We start from the raw sequence: 20,376 nt of genomic DNA, 5'->3' as shown, positions 1-20,376 counted from the left end.
TAAGGAGAGGTTTCCAAGGATTCTCCCATCCGCATGCGGACTGCCCACTTCTTGTTCATGGCTAGCCAAATACCAGGATGTAAACAGTCATGCTGATGCCACTGAGACTGTTCTCTGTAAGTGATGAATTGAAGAGCTGGACCATTAATTATTTAAATGGCTGTTTCTTCTGTTTGCTTGTGTTCTGACATAATATTTGAAAAAAGAAGAAAATTGTGTCAAAGGTTATTGGACAATTTTATTTGTGGCTGCTGATACATATTTTATATATATATATATATATGGTAATTTTGTATAGCATGCTGTAGGAGAAATTTACTGTGGACTTCGAATTAAGAAATCAGACTGCTGATCCTGTATCTACTTCTAGAATGAAAGTTGAAGTAGTCTCACTGCTTTTACCACAGAGTTCTGTAACTGTGGCATATATGTGCTTTATCCCCTACTCATTTAATTTCAAAAAGACAGGTATGACTACAGTTTTTTCTCAGTAATTAATTCCTTCAGTAGTACTCTATGGCTGTGTACTGACAGGCAGGGATTTCCCCTACATTTCTTCTTCTTTTCACTGAAGCAGTCTGCAATAAATAGAGAACAGCTATTTCTGTTTGGGCCGAGAAAGGATCTGAATGGCTTTTTTATTTCTAAAGTAATGGAGCATGTTTAGACTTCCAGGAAGGGCAAACAGGAGCAAATGTAGACACAGGGAATGGACAGAACAATGCAGCTCCTTGCTGCTGTGCTGTTCATCTCAGCTTCTTGCAAGCTGTCTAAGAACATCTCTGGAGCTCCACCTAAGAAGACAACATTGACATTTGGGTTAGTTTACTGGAGAGAAGTTTTGAAGTTCATCTGATTTTCACTGGATCATAAGAAAGTGAATCATGCAACAGCATATTTATAGTTTGGATGAATCTGTGTAAAATACAATTTGCTATTAAAAGTAATGTGCATTCTCACAGTGACTTGAGTTGGAACAAGTCTTAGCATATCTCCAGTCCAGGGAAGAGCTCTCTACAGAAGTGTGTGGTGCTTTTATTAGGCCTCACTGCCTCATTGCCAGTGACCAGCAGGTTTTAAAACGATACAGACAAGTACTTCACTTAAATAGCCCTATCCAAAGCAAAGCTGCCAGGATCATCAAAAGAATGGATGACAATTGTTCTGTGCCATGCAGAAATGTGCCAAGTATCATTGGAGGGCAGCATTTCAATGAATATTTCTAATTGTAATGTCCTACTTTTACAATAAAACAAGTAAATAAGGATGTGAAAAATGTATGTGCCTTTTACTGGCCAATGGAAGGGTTGTATAGCACTTCAGTAAGATTTGAAAAAAACCTGAAGCGGCTCTACAGGAAATGCATATCTTTTTCTACTTCTGATACAAAGTTTGGGAAGATTAGTTTTGAATGTTAGTGTTATTAACTACTAGTAATTGAATGGCAAATGATGCATTAAAAATATTTAGACTTCTTAGGATATTCTAATTTCACATGTCCCTTACATTCAGGACACTAGAGCTTCTAAAAAACTGGAATTATTATTTTGTACCTCTCCATTGAAGACAGTCTGACTTTGAAGCTTGTCTCAGAACAAGCACAATGAAATTGGAATGAATAATAGTAATAAAATCTGTTAAGAAGTTTATGTTTTCCTACAATTCTGCACACAATCACTTTTGGGGATAGGATTCAGCCTAAGAAAAAGCTGAATCTGTGTTTTGACATCTTCCTTCCTAGACAGGGATTTTAACCCTAGTGTTTCAACATTTTTATATGGGAAAAGTCCCCATGAATAAATTCTTACACTTCCTTGTGATTCCTGTAATGAAAGTAGTGCCTGACATGGCAAGTATACTTGAATTTTTGGACAGGTCTAAAAGTTTTGGAAAGCTATCCTGAACTTCTCTTCCTTTTGGTTGCACAGCTTTCACTGGCAGTGCAATATTTAACCTGCTGGAAAGTTCCTTTCCTGGCATGGGATCTGATGCGTTGAGGATGAATAGGCTGTTTGCCTGTGGTGTGAGTAATGAGTCTGTTTGCTGTGTGGGGGACATGCAAGCTAAAGTCTTGCTTTTGTGAGTATCTCTGCTTTTGTCCGCCTCTGTGAGCAGGTGGTCAGAACGACTCATACATTGCCCTGGGAAGCTGTGCTATTACAGGATGTGAGCTGTAATGATCTGAGACTTAAATAGACTTCTTGCTTCGATCAGGCTGGAATGCAACTACCCCATTACACATCCTGAATCCTACAGTACCCACATGCAAGCTGAAATGGGTTAAATACCCGGCCTTTTGTCAACCAAATGTAGTGCCCCTTCCTCCCCACCTCAGTGACCCTTGCAGTTACACATCCGTATTGAGTAACTTCCACACCAGATGCTTTCCAAAAGAAATTTGAGACAATTACAGCTTCTTTTATGCTGGTGGTAAGCATTAGAAAACAGAGATCACCCACAATTTTTCATAAAAGGGTAAAGAAAAGAGAATGTTAGCAGTCTTTTTGGTCCATATGATACATACATGCTAGATTTTGACATTGCAGAAGGAGGATTATAAAATTCAATAGGATTATATTTACAGGCTGCCAGGATGAAATTAAGTACAAACTCTCTCCTATTCACCCAGCTTCCTGGGATCGTTAAACGAAGGGAGAACAAATAGAAGTAGTCTGCCTACTGTTTCATTGTGAGTTTGTTAGAGAAAGGAAACTTTACAGAGAAGGACAGAAATAAATATGTGAATGAGGGTACTCAATGAGTATCCCATACTGACAATTCACAGCTTCAACAAGATCTGCTTTGTTGACTTTAAAATATGCCTTATTTGTGTTTTAAACACGCTTAAATGGGCAATATAAAATTTGTGATCACTATAAATTGGTGAGCAAGGTAGGACATGAATGGTAATGTTAGAACTGAAAGCAGCTTTGCTCTGTTGTGAAAGGGTTTTAAGTCTTTTTTCCCTCAGAACAAAAAAAAAACCCAAAAAACAAACATCCCCGGGAAGATAAAGTGTTGGACAAGAAATTAATGCTTTCTACCTCCGCATAAGGTTGGAGAACCAATGAGATGCGGTAGTGCTCCTGGATGAATGAAGTCTTTCAGTGTCGGTGTTGAAACTCATCTGGCTTTATCCTCCTGGATTTACATGACAGTGGAAGGTGTGAAAAACGAGGGCAGCCAGCCCTGTAGGAAGTCTGGTTGCCAACAGGACAAAACAAGTTGTTTACTTGAGGTTACTGCGGCATGGTTAGGCAGAGGCACGTTTGCCTCCAGCTAAAGTTTAGCTGCTGTGTTTGTAATCTCTCTATTTAAATCTTTTTATTAAAATATCACCTAGAAAATCTAATGAAGCAGAGCTCAGCTCACAGTAGAGAAGCCTAAGAAAAGTAAGATGGAGTAGGTGATTGTGGCCAGCTGAAGTAATTAGCATATATGTACAAGAAATCACAATTAACAAACTTGCGGAACAGGAAGTTAATTACAAACAAAACTATTAGATCTAGGTTGTGGGGGGGGAGGGTTGTCTTCCTTCCTTCCTTCCTTCCTTCCTTCCTTCCTTCCTTCCTTCCTTCCTTCCTTCCTTCCTTCCTTCCTTCCTTCCTTCCTTCCTTCCTTCCTTCCTTCCTTCCTTCCTTCCTTCCTTCCTTCCTTCCTTCCTTCCTTCCTTCCTTCCTTCCTTCCTTCCTTCCTTCCTTCCTTCCTTCCTTCCTTCCTTCCTTCCTTCCTTCCTTCCTTCCTTCCTTCCTTCCTTCCTTCCTTCCTTCCTTCCTTCCTTCCTTCCTTCCTTCCTTCCTTCCTTCCTTCCTTCCCTTCCTTCCCTTCCTTCCCTTCCTTCTTAGTACTGGAGATGGTATCCCTTTAAAATTTTATTACTCTCATTAAGTGCCATAAACCAACAAAGATCTGCATAAAGATAAAGGAATAAGCCCTCTTTGTTTCTGTTTTTCCTCCTGGGTTCGGCTGCTGCAGTCTGTTGCTATTCTTCTTTATCTTTCTGGATGAAACATCTTTTGGTTAGATTTTTGTTTTGTGTACCTGAGACCTCATCCTAATTCATAAGAAAGATAAGTCTTCTAAACATACAAACAGTATGGTTAATGTAAAGCTGAAAGATTTAGAAAATCAGGTTTGACTTAGGCCAGGACTACCTTTGAACTGTAACAATCTCTGTTTCCTTTAATATTAAACACTGTCACATGGTATGTGAGATTTTGGGCCACCATGCCTCAGACCATGTGGTAATGATTCATTTCTTCGAAGAGCTTCATCCCACAATGATGCAGGTGCTCTATCCTTACACAGGTTTGATTTGTGATTCCAATCCTGCTTATAAAATCCTGCAATCTTCCTAAAGGGCCTGGTTTGAGTACAAGTACTTCCTTTGCAATATATTTCTGAGTGATAATTAGAAATTAGAAATACGCTGTCTCCAGAGTGGCTTCATTTAAGAAAAAAAAAGAGATTACTGTGCATCACCTGGGATCTCTGCCTATTGTCATGAACGTATAAAATTATCAAGGTTACTTTTCAAGATAGAGAAGTGAGATGGTAAATCAGAAAATCTGGGTAGTTCCATTAATTAAATTAGTAAATTAGTGACATTTTGGCCTCTTTATTTGATGTTAACTGCTTTAAAAAGAAAAGGCAGAGCACTTCTAGCTACAAATGGTAACGTTAGTGAAATGAAAATTTTTTTAAGAACATGTATCCCTGGCTTATATATCTCATGTATCTGCCAATTGTTTCTTTGCTAGCAAATGAACCAGGATTTTTAAAAGAACCAAATGTTTTCCATGTTGCAACTCTTGTAATATTATGTTAAAAGACTGTTCTTTGTCTTTCTTTTCAAAATGTTTTCTTGTGGGAGTGGAGATTATTTTGGTTGTTAATGTTGGATGTGACAGGGGAAAAAAAGCAGCATCCATGATCTCCATGCTAAATAAGATAAAAATTGGGGGAGCTGGGAAATAGGGAAAAAAACCCAAGAGAAAGCATTAGGTGTTTGAGCTGTAAGATTGATGGAAGGTGGGAATATTCAGGAGGAATCTGTGAAAACCAATGCTCATGTAGAGGTAGTATTCAAATAGTGAACATACCTCTTTGCTATGTGATGAGGAGAAGTACCTCAATAGAAGGGAGTGTCCAGAGTGATTTGGATTTGTGGGAGAATGAGGTGTTTGCAGACGTTTTTCTGTGGTGTGTGTGTCTTTCTTGTTTTACTCAGATCTCTCAGATGACTTCAGGGATATAGCAGGAGGGCTGGTTGGTTTCTCCTTGCAGAGGAGTTGTGGAAATAGTGTGAAATATACTAAGCATGAGCATCTGTCTTATGTTGCAGATCCAGACAGTAGTTGGTCAAATTTTTATAAACCAGTAGCGCAAAACATCTATATTAGTTTTAAGATCAGATGTGCATCTGCAGTGCATTAGCAGCTCAGTTAACCTTTTGTTGTTAACATGTGATTGCCTGGACAATCTGGTCTTCTTGTTAGTTTTTTTTTTTATTGCTTCTAATATGCCATCATAAATGAGCAATAAGTATTATTTGGAAGTGAAGTGAAAGAATGAAGAATATTTCTAGTGTTAATTTTAGAACAGTTGAATTAGAATGAGAAATCAGTCTCCTAACATTAGCTGCTAATAATACATACATCTGCATGTAAGTGAATAGAAGTAAAATTTTTTTGGAAGCCTGTGCTGTTGAATGTTTTTCTTAGGTCTACCAGTACTTCAGTCAGAATTATTTTCTGAATGAGTTTTGCATCCAAAAATGTAGAAATGTGCCCCAAAACTGACTTGTGAAGTGATTTAGTTTCTGTGTGATTATCTTCCAACAATTGCATATGCTTGTTTCATGATCTCAGCTGTGCTACCTTAAGTTCTTATTAGATGTCAGAAGTTTAACTGGGTCAAGTCAGGGCAAGCTTATTTAGATAGTAGCAAGTTAAGAAAAATACAGATATTTCTGCATGTGATGTTAATTCATCTGAGGACAACTTTTTATGCTGCAGTGCAAAGTAGATGTCCTGCTCTGTCCCTCTGGGCTTCAGGGGATGCTGGATGGAAGTGCCCAAGTGATAGCTACAACAATTACAGTTATGCCATCTTTTATATAAAATGTTAAACTATGCTTCAGATGTGCTTACAATTTGGAATGATCTTTTTTTTTTGCCTTTTTTTTTTTTTTGCTTTTTTTTGGTTGGTTGGTTTGTTTTTTTTGTTTTTGTCTGATTAGCCTGGCATTTAGATTATAACCCTGAAAACTCAGATGTAACTCTGATTCAAGGCATGTATGAAGTACTTTAGTTTTCTTCTTGAACTGGGACACAGGACATAAAAGGGACATCATGAGGGACTCATATTGTTTTAATATTTAATTGTGGCCTTACGTAATTTTCTTTTGAAAAATGCTCCTAAACATGAAGCTGTCTGTATGTGTTTCTGTTGTAAGCTGTGTGTGAAACTCTTCTAATTAGCGCAACTTTTGAAACCTGAGAATTGACAATCTTGTAAGTTAGGAGACAGGAAGTTGCTTAGGTGATTTTTGTCTAAATAAGAGATTGCCAGTCTCTTTTGTCTCTTTGTGACCTCAATGGACCTCACCTCAAATATTTATTTAGAAATACATGAGGGTAGTGAGTGAGTTTAAAGTGGAAGAGGATTTATGGAGTAAAATGGATGCAATTTGGCATATAAAAGCTTTGTTTTCCAGTTTCTGGCTGATAGTCCTAGCATGTTTCACTTTTTCTGTCCAATTACCTATTTCTTCTGTAGTAACCTATCTAAGGAGGCACAATAATAACAACACATTTCTTGGGTGTCTCTTTAGTTTGTTTTTTGTTTTTTTTTTTTTTTTTTTAATTTCCCATACTAAATCATTTACATGGGAAATAATGGAATGAAATAATTCCTTTCCTTTGTATTTCGTGTTGGGTAATAAATCATTTGGCTATTTCATAGAAGCAACTTTATTTGGAAGTGACCAGTCAGACTGACGGTGCTTCGTTCAAGAGATGCTAATGTCAAAACTCCACTCTGATCACCATTTGTGTTCTTACGCACATAAAATCAAGCTCTTTAACTTAAAAGAAAAAAAAAAACCTTAATCCAAATTTATATTTCTTCTTTTAATGTAAATAAAAATCCTTGAAGAATAATTAGATAGTGTTCCTTCTTTCTAAGGGTAGCAGGGCTTTAGTTTCTTAGCACAAGAAAAGAAATTGATTTTTTTTCCTCAAAAAGTGAAAGTAGGGTCTAGGTTTAAAAGTTAAAAGCCAAAAACTGCATAGATTAGGAAAAAAAATTCAGTCAGGAGTCATAGAAGAATATAACTTCTATATATTTTCAACTTTTTAAAACAATGTTGTGGGAGTCTTGTTTATTTCTCTTAAAGCCTTCTGGTTTGGATTAATATAATTTTAGATAGAGATATAAAACCCCTAAGCATTACTTTATTTTATAGAAGAACTAACTTTATTTGTTTAATTGTAGTTCTATACCTATAAATATATTTTATTTTCCTTTCCTGAATTACTGTTTTCTACAGTTAGTAATTTTGGCAGATTGCAGATTTGAATGAAACTGAGTTTCATGGAATGTTGCCTTGAATTAAATAATGTTTAATAATAGGAATAATAGGAGCAGTTCAGCCTGTCTGTCAGAAAAAAAACCAAGATAATGGAGTCAAGGATGGATATTTCAGTAAGGATTAGCAGAGATTAAATTTCTCTATGGACAATCATGGGTGGGTTTTGGAACTGTGCCACATCCTTCTGTGGCTACTATGAAAGCGCACGGGTTTGAACAATGCTAGCTCATTGGTATGCACTATTTAAGTGTTTTACATGGATGAATCAATTTAAATTCGGATCTCTTGTGTTGGTCATCTTGGTACTAGTCTAGGTGTTTTATCTAATGCAGATCAGAGTTGTTGGTATTTCCTGTTTAACTTCCTGCATGGGACTAGGTGTAGAATGCTTAGTGCTTATCCTTTGTGTGTTATTATACTTTTCCTCTATAAAATACCATTTCAAATTCTGATGGGATAAAATCCAGGCTTGCTCTAAAAAGAAATAGATTTAATGCGGTTTCATTAGCTAAAGGTACAGCCCTTTGATTCATACTCCAAAAGAGTGGTTTGTAGTCTTACCACAAGAATTGCTGAAGTTACTCATATTACACCAAAATGTTCTAAAGGAACATCTTTATGAGCTCTGAGTCTTTAATTGCAAGGATTTTTTCCTTAGGTGATATTTTTCCATAGGTGTTGCTTTTTTCATACCTAGTCATGTTTAGCTGTGCAAACAGTCTTTCTTGGAATGTATTGATAACTACTCAAACGTTGTTGTGAAATAAGTGATCTTAAATATCACTAAACCAGCTCATTGTAAAGAGTTTTTAGTTTAAGTGTTATGGAATAAATTTTTTTAAATCCTGACTCACTTTATAGAAGCACTTGTATTTATTCTGGAAAGGAGTTATGGCTGGGTTTCTGAGTTTTATTTTTTTAACAGTAAGTGAGTGGCTGTGTTCCATTTTATATAGCATATACTTGGTCAACAAAACCAAATCATTGTTAACATCATGCCTTAGTTAGGACAACATGATAGACACAATTTGCAGGTTAGGTGGCTAAAAACTCCATTTTAAAAATGGAGTTTTATGCTAGTTCTCCTTTGAATTCTGCAAGTAAAAAGCTGTGTCAGGCTTGTTCAAATGTAATAGTACTTTGATTTTCATTTTGGTTGCAGTTTATTTTATTGGCCTATATTAGTCATCTGTGGTTGGTTGAACATTATGCCCCAGCATACTTCCTGAAGCAAAATAAAGTAAGGCTTTTTTGAACATTTCAGGCAACAGATCGGAAGCATTTTTATTTATTTGTCAGTTGGTGCATGCACCAGCAGTGGAGCTGAAGTCATGCAACCACATAAAACATATATTTAATACAGGATTGTATAGGGGGCAAAATGAAAATATGTGGAAACTGTGCTTGAACCACAGTCAGCTCTGATCATTGTGTTTTTAATGAACCAAACTGAAGACACGGCCCTTTTATTACTTCCAGCTTCTTGGATCATATATCTACATGAAAATGAGAACTGAGAAAAATGAAAAACTAATTCTGTAGCCCTCATAAGGACAGATCAAAATTTGAAACCTGAAAACCAAGATGCTGGGAGACCACTGAAAGGACTTTCTTTAAAAAAAATAAATGTTTCTGTCCGTAGATCATCATTTAGAGCTGTGAGTATAGAAATTTTCCATGTTCTTTTAGTAGAATTTTAATTATTTTTGAGTCAGTAATAATGATTTTTTTTAATGCAAATGAAGAGGAATAAGGTGGCCAATTTTTATTTTTGCGCAGACATTGCCTTCTAGTTGTCTTCTCTTTAGTAGCTCTAGCTCCATGCATTAAATATTATTGTTAAATGAATTAATTTTGTAACATAAAGCTATGGGCAATGGATTTTTGCTATGTAGCATAAATTTGGAATCTTAATTTTGTAAAATAACTTTATATTTATTATAAAAACACTACCATTGATCTAAATCAGTATGAAATCAGATCTAAATCTTAGTGTTTAGACAGCTAGGATGGAATACTGTTATCTTGCTTTATTAAGCATATATTGCCCAGAGCTATTTGAGAGTTATCATCGTGGCCAGAACAACAGCCTCATTTGTCTTGCCTTTTAACATTCTATAATTGAGAAAGTCTCTTCTGATCTGATTGTAAGTTTAGAAAAGAGCTGGAGAGGGACTTTTTGCAAGGTCTTGGGGTGATAAGATAAGGGAAATACCTTAAAACTGAATAAATGTTTAGATTAGAAATTACAACTAAATTCTTTCCTCAGAAGGTGCAGAAACAGATTGCCCAGAGAAGCTGGGGATGCCCCATACCTGGCAATGTTCAAGGCCAGTTGGGTGGGCTTTGAGCAACCTGGTCTAGTGCAAGGTGTTGCTGCCCATGACATGGGGCTTGGAATGAGAGGATCTTTCAGGTCCTTCCCAACCCAAATCATTCTATGATTTTAGAAATTCATCTTATATGCTGAACTAACAGTCAGCCTTTAAGGCTTTCTAGCCCTTCCTTGTAATTTCTGTTTCTTCTGTAATAGAAGACAAAACTGCATGAGAGAGAGGAATAATTCCAAGATCTAGTTGGTTTTAGATCTAGTTAGTTCAACCTCCTAAGATAAAGGGTAGAAGCTACTGAGTGAAGGGAGAAATGATCAGAAAGAGACCATTAACATATAACATGGTGAGCTGGCATATTACATGTTGTTGTCTTTTGTGTCAAAATCATGGTTGCCATAAGATCTGCATTGTTTTAAGCATCTAAGGATGAAAGTATTGTGTTTATTTTCTTAAGGATTACAGTGTGCCTTGTGTGCAAGTATGGATATTCTGAACATTAAATGGCTGCATCGTTGATGAAGTCTGACTTGCCCATAGGTGTCTCTTTTAATAGTATTAGTCAATCCTTTTATAGTTGCCTGTAGCAAATGAATGAAATAGTTTTTCAATTTAAGTTATTTTAAAAATCAAGGGTATTTTCAGTGTCTCATTAATCCTATGTGTCTCAAAAACAGTTTTTAAATTGACTGCCATGTATACTCAATTTAATTTCAATGATACCTTGTAGCACTTGGATCAAAAATGCTAATTTAGTTTTAAAATAGTTGTGTATGCTGTTCTTTCTAATTAAGTTACCTGTGCTGGGAGTAGCAGGCTTTCTATACATCATAAACTTCCAGAATGCTGCATAAAAAAAAAAAAGAAAGAAGAAAATGCCTGTGTTAAGTCTGCACTTCCTGGTTTGTAGTTGATAAGTATAAATCTTCAGGTATTAATAATTTTGAATTTATGATTTTAAAGTTATAATTGTGGAATAGTTTTCTTGAGTGAACATGAAACTCTTTAGGTGAAGGAAAATGGAAGTTCATGAAACTCAAATTTCCAGACCATGTCTGTATTCCGTAGTCTCTCTCCCCTTTCCTTTTTCCTTCTCTTTGAAAGGCTGTAGAACCTAAACACACTGATAGATGGGTAGATGTAAAGCTATTCTATAGCTGTGTATCAAGAATCTTGATATCTGCAATTTAGTAAAAAATAGATATTTAGTTACCCAGTAATTTTAGCTGTGCAACATGGTAACAGGAAAAATGCATTTAGAGTGCTTCTGTCAAATATTTTTCAAATATTTTTGCGTGTTACCATGTAACTGCAGTTATTTGTTTTGTAGATGTTGCAATTGAAAAGTAGGCTTTAAATGGTGATTTATGTAAATTTTTTAAAATATAGGCACTAGTTCTGAATGTCTCAGATTTTCAGTATTCAGCATATACATATATAATACCCAAACTGAATGCTAGTTAAGAATACATCAGTATCTTGGCAAAATGCAGATTGCAAGTCAATGAGAGAACAAGATGAGAATTCAAAACTTATAGCAAAGACAGAATGAAACTAAGTAATAGAATTGGACTAGAATTTAGAGATCACAACCGCTGATAAACAACTGAGTAAAACAACATCGCAGACAATTATGATTCTATATTGTATACCTACTGCCTTCAAGGACTGCCAGGACCATTTTAGAATATCTTCTCACCATCCATCCATGTAATGTGAAGTCTGTACTAGTGCTAGATGCGGATCTGTCTCAGAGACTGGACCTAGGCTTGGCATTCATCCTAGATGAATTTCATGATGTTCCTTCTGATAACTCTCCATAAATACATACTTATACTTTTTTTTTTGGTGACACTCAAATGAGGTTATGTGAATTATTGATATTTCCATGAGTCCCACATTTATGTCATTCTATGGTTTTAATAAAGATACTGGGATTCTTGCTGGCTTTTGCAGTTTTCTGTACTTTTACCTGGCTCATAGATGACATTCTTTGTCTGGTCATACCTTTTCAAGCCCCAAAATTTTAAATTTTCTGGAGGTTACTATTACATATCGTGTATGTGCCTATCATGCATAACAGTATTATATTCCTGTGACACCTTGTGATAAAGTTATCTGCAGCTAGATGCAGTTGGTTTGTTTGCCATCCATTTTTTTATAAAAATAGGCTATACAACAGTAATGGTACATTTAGCTATAGGAGTTTGTGTTTCATATTTGTTACTTTTCTGTTCTAAGCATTTGAAAATGGAACTTAGAATTGCCTTGTGGAAGTAGTTTTCAATGAAGTGTTATTAAAGATACTTCAGTTACCTCAAACTGGAGAAGATTAGTCTTGTGTCTAGGGAGAGCAAGAACAGCACACTCAAATACAGTTCATGGGACACTCTATGTAGGGTAGTAATTGTTTATAAGGTTCCTCTAGTTGTTCCAAAACGAGTCATCATAAGAAATATAGGGTTTCCCTCAACATCAATGTCTATTTATCTTCATTTAGTTTCGTGAAATTTGAGTTATGGTGCCTTAGTGATTTTGAAAATTTTTATGTGTGCTTAAACTATTCTGTGCCTTCTCATTGCAAGATTCTAAAGGGTTTGAAATGAATTCTGTGTTTTAAAACATTAAGGCCATTCCAATGTTTTTACACAACTAATTTGACTGAAACAAACTACAGCTAAACTACACTTCAGGATAACTGCTGCCAAAATAAAAGTGTACAGTGGAGTCCATTTACAAAGTGCTATTGAGGCAATAAATTTGTGAAAATGGCAACATATGTTTAGTTTCAATAAACTTCTTAAAATTTGTCTTTTTTTTTTCTGTTAAGGAAAACCTGTGAAAGCATACATGATGTTGTAATGAACTTGTGGGCACATTGCTTTGGTGAAACAATTTTCACAACCATATCATGTTACTCGCCTTATGCCTTATGAAAAATAAGTTGCTCCAAAGACAAACAGATAAAACTAGGCAGAGCTAGAAAGTTAAGATACAAAAAGGTATTTTTATAGAAACTGAATGTCAGGTGTAACCATAACCATAAATAATAAATTGGAAATCGGAAAGTGTAGGAACTGTGTTACCTGTAGTCATCTTATATTTTTGTCTGTTGTTCTGTGCTTTCCCACTTCTTGAAGACTTCATTCTTCATGTGAAGTTGTTTGGCTTTCAGTGGAAGATGTAACTTTGGTGTTACATCCTGTGATTACTTTGAAGTCCAACTCTCACAAATTTAACTGGCAGAGTGAGAGAAAGAGTTCCAGTAAACTTTGCTTGGTTTTCAGCATGACTTTTGTTCATATTAATGTGGAGAGAAGGCAATGTTTTAGATGATGAAATATTTTCAAAAGAAGTGAACCCCTCTGTGGCTGGAAGGGTCAGTCCCTTTGAGATGTAGTCATGAAACACCTAGTTTGGACTTTTATATGATCCAGAGGTAAAGTCAGTAACAATCCCTGGGGGCTTGGCTCTCCTTTAGTGGCACATTCAGAGCTGGGAGGCACAGAAGAATTAAACAGACCAAAGGCTGTAGCCTGACCAAAGGTAAGTTGCTTTTGTTTGTGACTTACCAGTTTTATACATTTGTAGATTTACTTTGTAGCCTAGTGAATTAGCTGACAGTGACAGGAGGAAAAAAAGGTGTGTGTATTGTTATGAGCCATCAAGTGTATGAACTTGGTGGAGGACGTTAAGTGAAGATGTAGAAACTCTATTCTCCTTTCACAAATTTGCACTGTAGTGATAGCTGAAATGTGGTTGCAGTTGAGTTGCAGTTCAGTTTGCTGATGTTTAGAGAGAGGAATTAATTTGTGGTTACAAGGATAATTACATAATCAGAATATTCCAAGTTGGAAAGGACCCACAAGGATCAAGTTCAACTTTTAAGTGGGTGGCCCATATAGGGATTGAATCCACAAACCTTGATGCTATTAGCACCTGACTCTAACCAGCTGAGCTAATGTTATAGGTAAAAGTTAAGTTAAAATAGGATATAGTTCAATTATATTGTATTAATTATGTTATATTATTTGTATTATGTTAAAGGGGGGGGCTTATTAGAATGTGCTAGAAGGGTCCAGGGTTTGGTGAAACAGGGGCAAGGCAAGGTCGAAGAGAGATTGGATGAAAGATCTGACCAATCATTCGAAGCCCTGCAGAAACGATTGGTCCAGAATGAACGGTGGTAAAGACCAATGAGAAGCCTGGAAATGGACCAATCATCATGAGGATCCAAAGTGCACCAATCCTTGACTCCAGGGGGACTATAAATGTGGGGAGTTTGTGTGGGTTGGGGTGCTTCTTCTTTTGGGGTACTTTTTGTTTGGGAGAACCCAGTGCACTTGGGGTAAGCGTACTGTTTCGTTTTTGGCTCGCTGTGTGGGTGCCTGGGCTTGTCCTGGACACTGGGTTCCTTGCAGCTATTTTAATAAACGAGAACCTCTTTCTCTGGAGAAAGTTTGGCCTTGTTCTAATTCATAACACTAATCTCAGAGTTATAGTAAGCCTCTTTCACCAAGCAATAGTCAAAGGCTGATGTATGTGTCATCACACAGTAGGAACTGCAATACTCTATGATTCCCTTTCATAAAAACTGCGAAGTGAGTATCAAGGGACCTTGGAAAGCCAGCCTGCAGAGGTGGCCCAGAAGGAAAGCAATGTTGACCCTGGATCAGATGGATCTAAAATAATGGCCATGAATCAATAAAGTTGTAACATTGGAATGATTTCCAAATGTTAAAAGATAAAAATGCAAAACATTTCAAATAAGGATAGTGAAATAATAGGGCAGCAGTTCTATTGAAACTATTTTATTTAACAGTAGCAGCAAGGAAATGTGAAAAGAATTGTAGTCTGGCAAAGGATTTGTGTTATAAGAATATCTAGATAAGATAATTTCAATTTTACAAAATCTCAAATACATAGGAGACTGGAATTGATGTGTGGATCTAAGACATTAAAATACAGAGGTAATTTGCATTGTGTCTTATTCATTATTTTCCTAGTACTACAGGACCTAAGCAGTGAAAATTTAAGTTGTATAATGAAAATAGTGAAATAATGCATGATGCATATGATGCAAAAAGAAAATTTGGTTTGACTTAGTGTGTTGAATTTAGCTGAGTTTGTTTCAACAATCAAGTGAAATCTACAAGCAAAGCTGCAACTCATGAATGATGTATAAATATATTTTAATATGTTTGATTTTCTGGCTAGAATAAGAAGATTAAATGGCTTTTTATGACTTTGAGGGAAAGCTGAAATTCCATTGTGCCAGATAAGTTGCTAGAGGAATTAGCCAATTGTTCTCTGAGCTGGTGTTTTCCTCAAGGCAGTGTCCTTTATTCTGAATAATGTGCATGAGCTGTGTTAATACTGGGTGTTACAATCAGTATTGGAGAGCTCTGGATGACTGATAGCAAGTGGTCTTTTCTGCTAGGTTTTTATTCTTTTCATAGGTCTTTCAGTCTTTTCGTGTGTTGGGGTGTGCCTGTGCCTTCCTTTGTCACAGGTGTTTCTTAAGTTTAGGTATATTTTAAGCCACAGATTAGTCAGCCAGAAAGTGGGCAAGAGCTTCCTGGACAAGGGAAGAGAAAGGGGCATGGAGCACATAATTTCAGCATTTTATGATTGGTTTGCCAGTTCTACTAAATTCTTCTGATGGTCAAAAGGCAAGTATGCAGTAGTTCAGGCTGCACTGACTTTTCTGAAAATAGTGGTCACAAGCTGAACCAGGGAACTTTGTGACAGTGTAAGTTCCAGAAGTCTACAGTCTCCAGGAGGCTGAGAGTTGTAACAAGAAGAACAGAGAGAAGCTGGCATGTAGAAGTAGTAGTCACTTGAACCTGATGACCAGCTTGTTGAATTGCACAGATAGCTCTGGCATGTGGAGGGACTCCTGTCTGATTCGTGAGTTTCACTGCTGATAGCAGCGACCGAATATCTGACTTTAAAACACCACCATGAATTTAGGAAGTACATTTGTGTTTTTACTAAAAAAGACACTTAAAAAATTAGAGCATTTAGAATTGATAAATTTTATGTATTTTGTTTGCAGTTACATTTTGTGTGTATCATAGAATCAATTAAGTTGGAAAAGACTTTTGAGCTTATCAAGTCCAGTCTATGGCTTAGTGTTGTGAATACCTGTTTAATTGTTATTAGCATAGGGAGTGCTGCGGAGTAACAACGTAAATGTTTTCCTGCATCTTTGTGCAACATCAGGTTGTTCTGAAAAAAGTAGCCATTGTCTTAAACTTGAGAGCAGCATCCTCTCATATATAGAATGATTTTCTTAAGAATTCAGAGCAGTGTGTATCTTAAACCAGACTGTAGACTGTATAGGAATATAGAGGATTTGGAAGGATTTAAAAGCCATGCAAACATGGTTTCCACAGACCTCAGATCCGGGGGCTAGTACCTGAATACATGCCTTGAATGCAGTGATCTCTGCATAACAGTCTAAATGTTTTTTTCCTCTGTTGAGGCTATGAGGTGTAGCATTGTGCATGTTTGTGCACTTCAGTAAGGCACCACCCTAGGATTAAAAAAGATCCCAGAAAGGATTGGATTGATCACTATGTCAGCAGCTGAAAGCCAGTCAACTGTGATAATACTGACTCTTCCCTCTGTGATGTCTCCTAACTCCGTGCAGCAGATTGGAGTGAACAGACAGGTAGAGAAAACCTACAGGAAAAGGGCAGTGCAAATGATGTGCACAGCTGTGAAACACCATGAATTGAAGACAGAAGGCACTTATGAACTGAAAGCGCTTATGTTTCCTCAGCCTTCAGCAATGAAGGTTCTTATAGATGGAAAGTCATTAGTAAGAGCTGGAGACTTTTTGTTGTGTTTCAGCTCAGGTCAAGTTCTGATAGAATTCTTAGAATCAAGTCACCAAATTAATTCTGGATTGTTAAAATCATGGAGAAAAACCTTCAGAATGGCATACTGAAATGTAAATAAAAGATTTTGCCTGTTTACTCAGAAATTAATGCTCAGTTTTGGGACATTTGACAAATAGCACAAAGCCTGTTATGAAATTATGTTTCAAAACAAGTAAATAATGACCTTATAAAGACAATTTGGTTTTTCATATGGTGCAGTGAAGGGAACCTTTCATTTTTATACTGCAAATGTGACATTAATATTGTGGTTCTGATGGACGCAACATGTGTACTAAGTAACATAAACATTTTATGCATCTGATAGGAGTGCATTTTTCCCCTTGATATTTGCCTTGGGAAGTATGTTGGGAGCAGGAAGGAGTAGAGTCTCATACAGCCCATCCTTACTCGCTGTGTGCATTTGCTTCACAAGACAGTGGAGAGTTGGCTGCAGCAGGGAGAAATTGTAACCCACTGTTCCCCACCTGACCTGTGCCACTCAAGGCGCTGGGGAAAGGTGTTGTTTTCATTTGTCTTGGTTTCCCACTATCCAAATTTGGCAAAAAGTTAGTTTTCTGCAAGTGAAGTTTTATTTTCCCATCAGCTGAAGTTTGCCCTAAACTTAAGGACTCTCTTTATTTCATAAATAAATACAATACAGAGCAAGTACCGAGTTTATCAATAGTTACAAAATTTGAAGGGTTTTTTTTTGACAAATTAGATTGCACTGGGCTTGAAATCTACTGAGATATGTGTGCTACAGGGGGAAAGAGTGGCATGCTATGTTACCTCTACATGAGATGTGTCCAGCATCCTGGAGGGCTTTTCAATTGCAGCTGTGAGCAGTAGTATTTTTTCAAACGAAACTGGTGGAAGATGTGTCAGTTTGTCCGAGCTCACAGTTCTATCCCAGATGGATATTAGTGTTTTGCTTTTCCATCTTTTTAATCCTTGTTCTGCTGCACATTCTCATAACATGGAAGTTTTGCCCTTTGAACTGTCTAACGGCTGTAATTTGCCTTAGCATTCAATATCTGAAAATGTTTTGAAACTGAAATGCTTGAATGCATGCTTTGACTTCTCTGCTTTCTGTGTTTACTTCATAAAAAGATCTTCTTAACTCCATTTTTAATGATTATGAAAATAGAAGAGCATGGTTGACAAAGCTACAGTTTCACCTACCACTTTCTCCTGTGAAATTATGCTAAAGTTAGAGAAATAATGTTTTGTTGTTTGGTTTGGTTTTTTTCCCCAAAAGCAGTCAAAATGACATCAAAGATTATTTGGTTATCCATATTTGTCTGAGAAGCATCCATTTGCATATCTATAAATTTACATCACTGTTCGGTTCTTTAACTTCTGACTCAGGAAACAGGCAATATATTTTGGTTTTCTCTACCAATGAATTAAACTTCCCTTTCTGCTCCTTCTGCAAGGACCTGGAAGAGAACATTAAATGTCAGTCCTAGCACAACTTTTAAGAATGTCTGATGAATGATGACAACTTGAAGAGCATCATCTTAAAGCCCTGGTTTCATTTTGCAACAAAGAGAATGGAGATGGAAGAAATGGGACAAATGTTCTATGATTGACTCTGTTCAGGAGGGAATAAGGCTTTGTTTTTGGTTGGTGTACAGGGGATACTTGCAGCACCACTAGTGAACTGCTATTCTTGTTCTATATTTAATCAACATCTTTCATATACAAAATAATTCTTTAAAAAAGTAAAATGATCTATGCCTGAGTGAAATTCAGCATTTGACATAAAAATTGAATGAAAAGTGTTTTATGTCTTTTACTAGTATTTGAGAACTATGCTTTTAAATAAATTTATTTCACGTAATTTGAAGTTTGTATAGGACAAATTAATTGTTATGTAAAAGTAGCCTTTTTAAAGATAACTTTTCAAGAAGTGTTATCTTGTAGGTGTACAGAAATTACTTAGCAATACGTAGCTGGCTAATTTTCTAGTATGTGACATTTAAAGCTCCTGCTGAACTGAACCTAAAAGGTAAGTGTAAAATGAGAAGGAACAGCCAAATCCCCAGATACATTTGTGTTTGTGTGCAGTGTTAGTGATGACCTTTTGACATCTGTTCAGCATTCCTTAGCTATTGTAACTTAATGAAAAATTAAGTGTGTGTATTCACATTAATTTCATGTGATTGTGCAGAAAGATTGTTGGATTTTTTCTTTTTGAGATGTTGTGTTTGAATGAAAATGTGTTTTGTACCACTCAAAAATTTTGATTTTGTTTTTTTCCTTGGGTCAGAATATTTTTGGGTGGTTTATTCCTATGTCAGACAGGATATCCAATGTGATAATGGCACTCACATGATTCCAGAAGAAACAAAATTATTTTCTATTTTTCCCCATTGACCCTACATAAAAATATACAGAAGAACTGTCTGCTTCTGTTAGCCAGATATATCACATAGTTTTGTTTCTGTAGCAAAACAGTACAATATGTTTTTTAAGTTTAGAGAGTGAGGAAATTAACTGTCAGTCTTGGTAATGTGGGGGGAGAAAAACCCCACAAACGTTGCTGTCTCCAGCTTTACTCTTGATAGGAAACTTTTGTGTATTGGAAGCTTAACAGTTTGTGCTGAGTTTTTATTTGTGTGGTATTTATATAAGTATGTTTTATAGTATTTTTTTTCAGCATTGGCTGTGCCCTTGTAATATTAGATGTGCATCTGGTGTGTTAACTTTTCCTGTGTGTTAGTGTGTATAAATACATTGAGACAGGGGAAGAATTAACCAACTTAATGGCTTTATTCAAATATTTTTCTGGTGTTACTGCTGGAAACCAAAAAGGGATTTCTGCCTTTTAAAAATAGTTTTGGGTTCTTTTAGTTCTAAAAAGAGTAAAAAGAGTGCCACAATATTTCTTTTCCATCCTCACATTTGCTCAGCATGTATTCATATGCCTTATATAGTTCCTGTTATTTCATTAAATATAGTTATCTAAAAATGTGACAATAATAAATAATAAAACCAGTGTATAGACTTTTTTGTACATACTGTACATATATAAATGACCTCCTGGGTCTCCCAAAGTAAACTTTTAACATTCTGTATCTTTTACTGTGCATATGCTACTGGCATGTAGCCACCCACCCACCCAGATTTAGCTGAAATAAATGAAATTTATTCTAGTTCATTTAAGTAGAAAACTTGTAAAATACAAAGGTACTCACTTTGCTCATAGGGTTACTGAAACAAAGTGTTTCCTTAAATGGAATGTTGTGGGGTTTTTTTTCTCCTGCAGGACTGTGCACAACTTAAGTTCTTACCTTATATGTTCCTTTTGTTTTCCTTTACAGATGGGGTTTATACAGATTAATGAGGACTTCATATTTATTGAGCCACTCAATCGCACTTTGGCTGTGACAGGACATGCTCACAGGGTGTACAGACGAAAAAGGTCCGTAGAGGAGAAAATTTCTGAAAAGCCTCCTTCTCAGAATCATTACTGTGGTGTTGTTACAGGTAATATAAAAATCGCACTGCAAAGCTGTAATGTAGCAAATATATTTTGAGGAAAAGTAGATAGTAGTTACAT

At 36.1% G+C, this 20,376-nt stretch overlaps 1 protein-coding gene across 1 annotated transcript in view; it reads left to right on the top strand.

Annotated features, from left to right (window-relative positions):
- ADAMTS19 (ADAM metallopeptidase with thrombospondin type 1 motif 19) overlaps positions 1 to 20,376 on the top strand; it is a 130,340-nt gene that overhangs the window by 5,161 nt on the left and 104,803 nt on the right. The window contains exon 3 of the mRNA XM_063180612.1: positions 20,138 to 20,303. Within this exon, the coding sequence (XP_063036682.1) occupies positions 20,138 to 20,303 (166 nt within the window). The remainder of the gene's footprint in view (positions 1 to 20,137; positions 20,304 to 20,376) is intronic.

The sequence above is a fragment of the Melospiza melodia genome, chromosome Z, assembly GCF_035770615.1.
Source record: "Melospiza melodia melodia isolate bMelMel2 chromosome Z, bMelMel2.pri, whole genome shotgun sequence".
NCBI classification, from domain to species: Eukaryota; Metazoa; Chordata; class Aves; order Passeriformes; family Passerellidae; genus Melospiza; species Melospiza melodia.
This window is presented reverse-complemented; position numbering and strand designations above follow the sequence as displayed.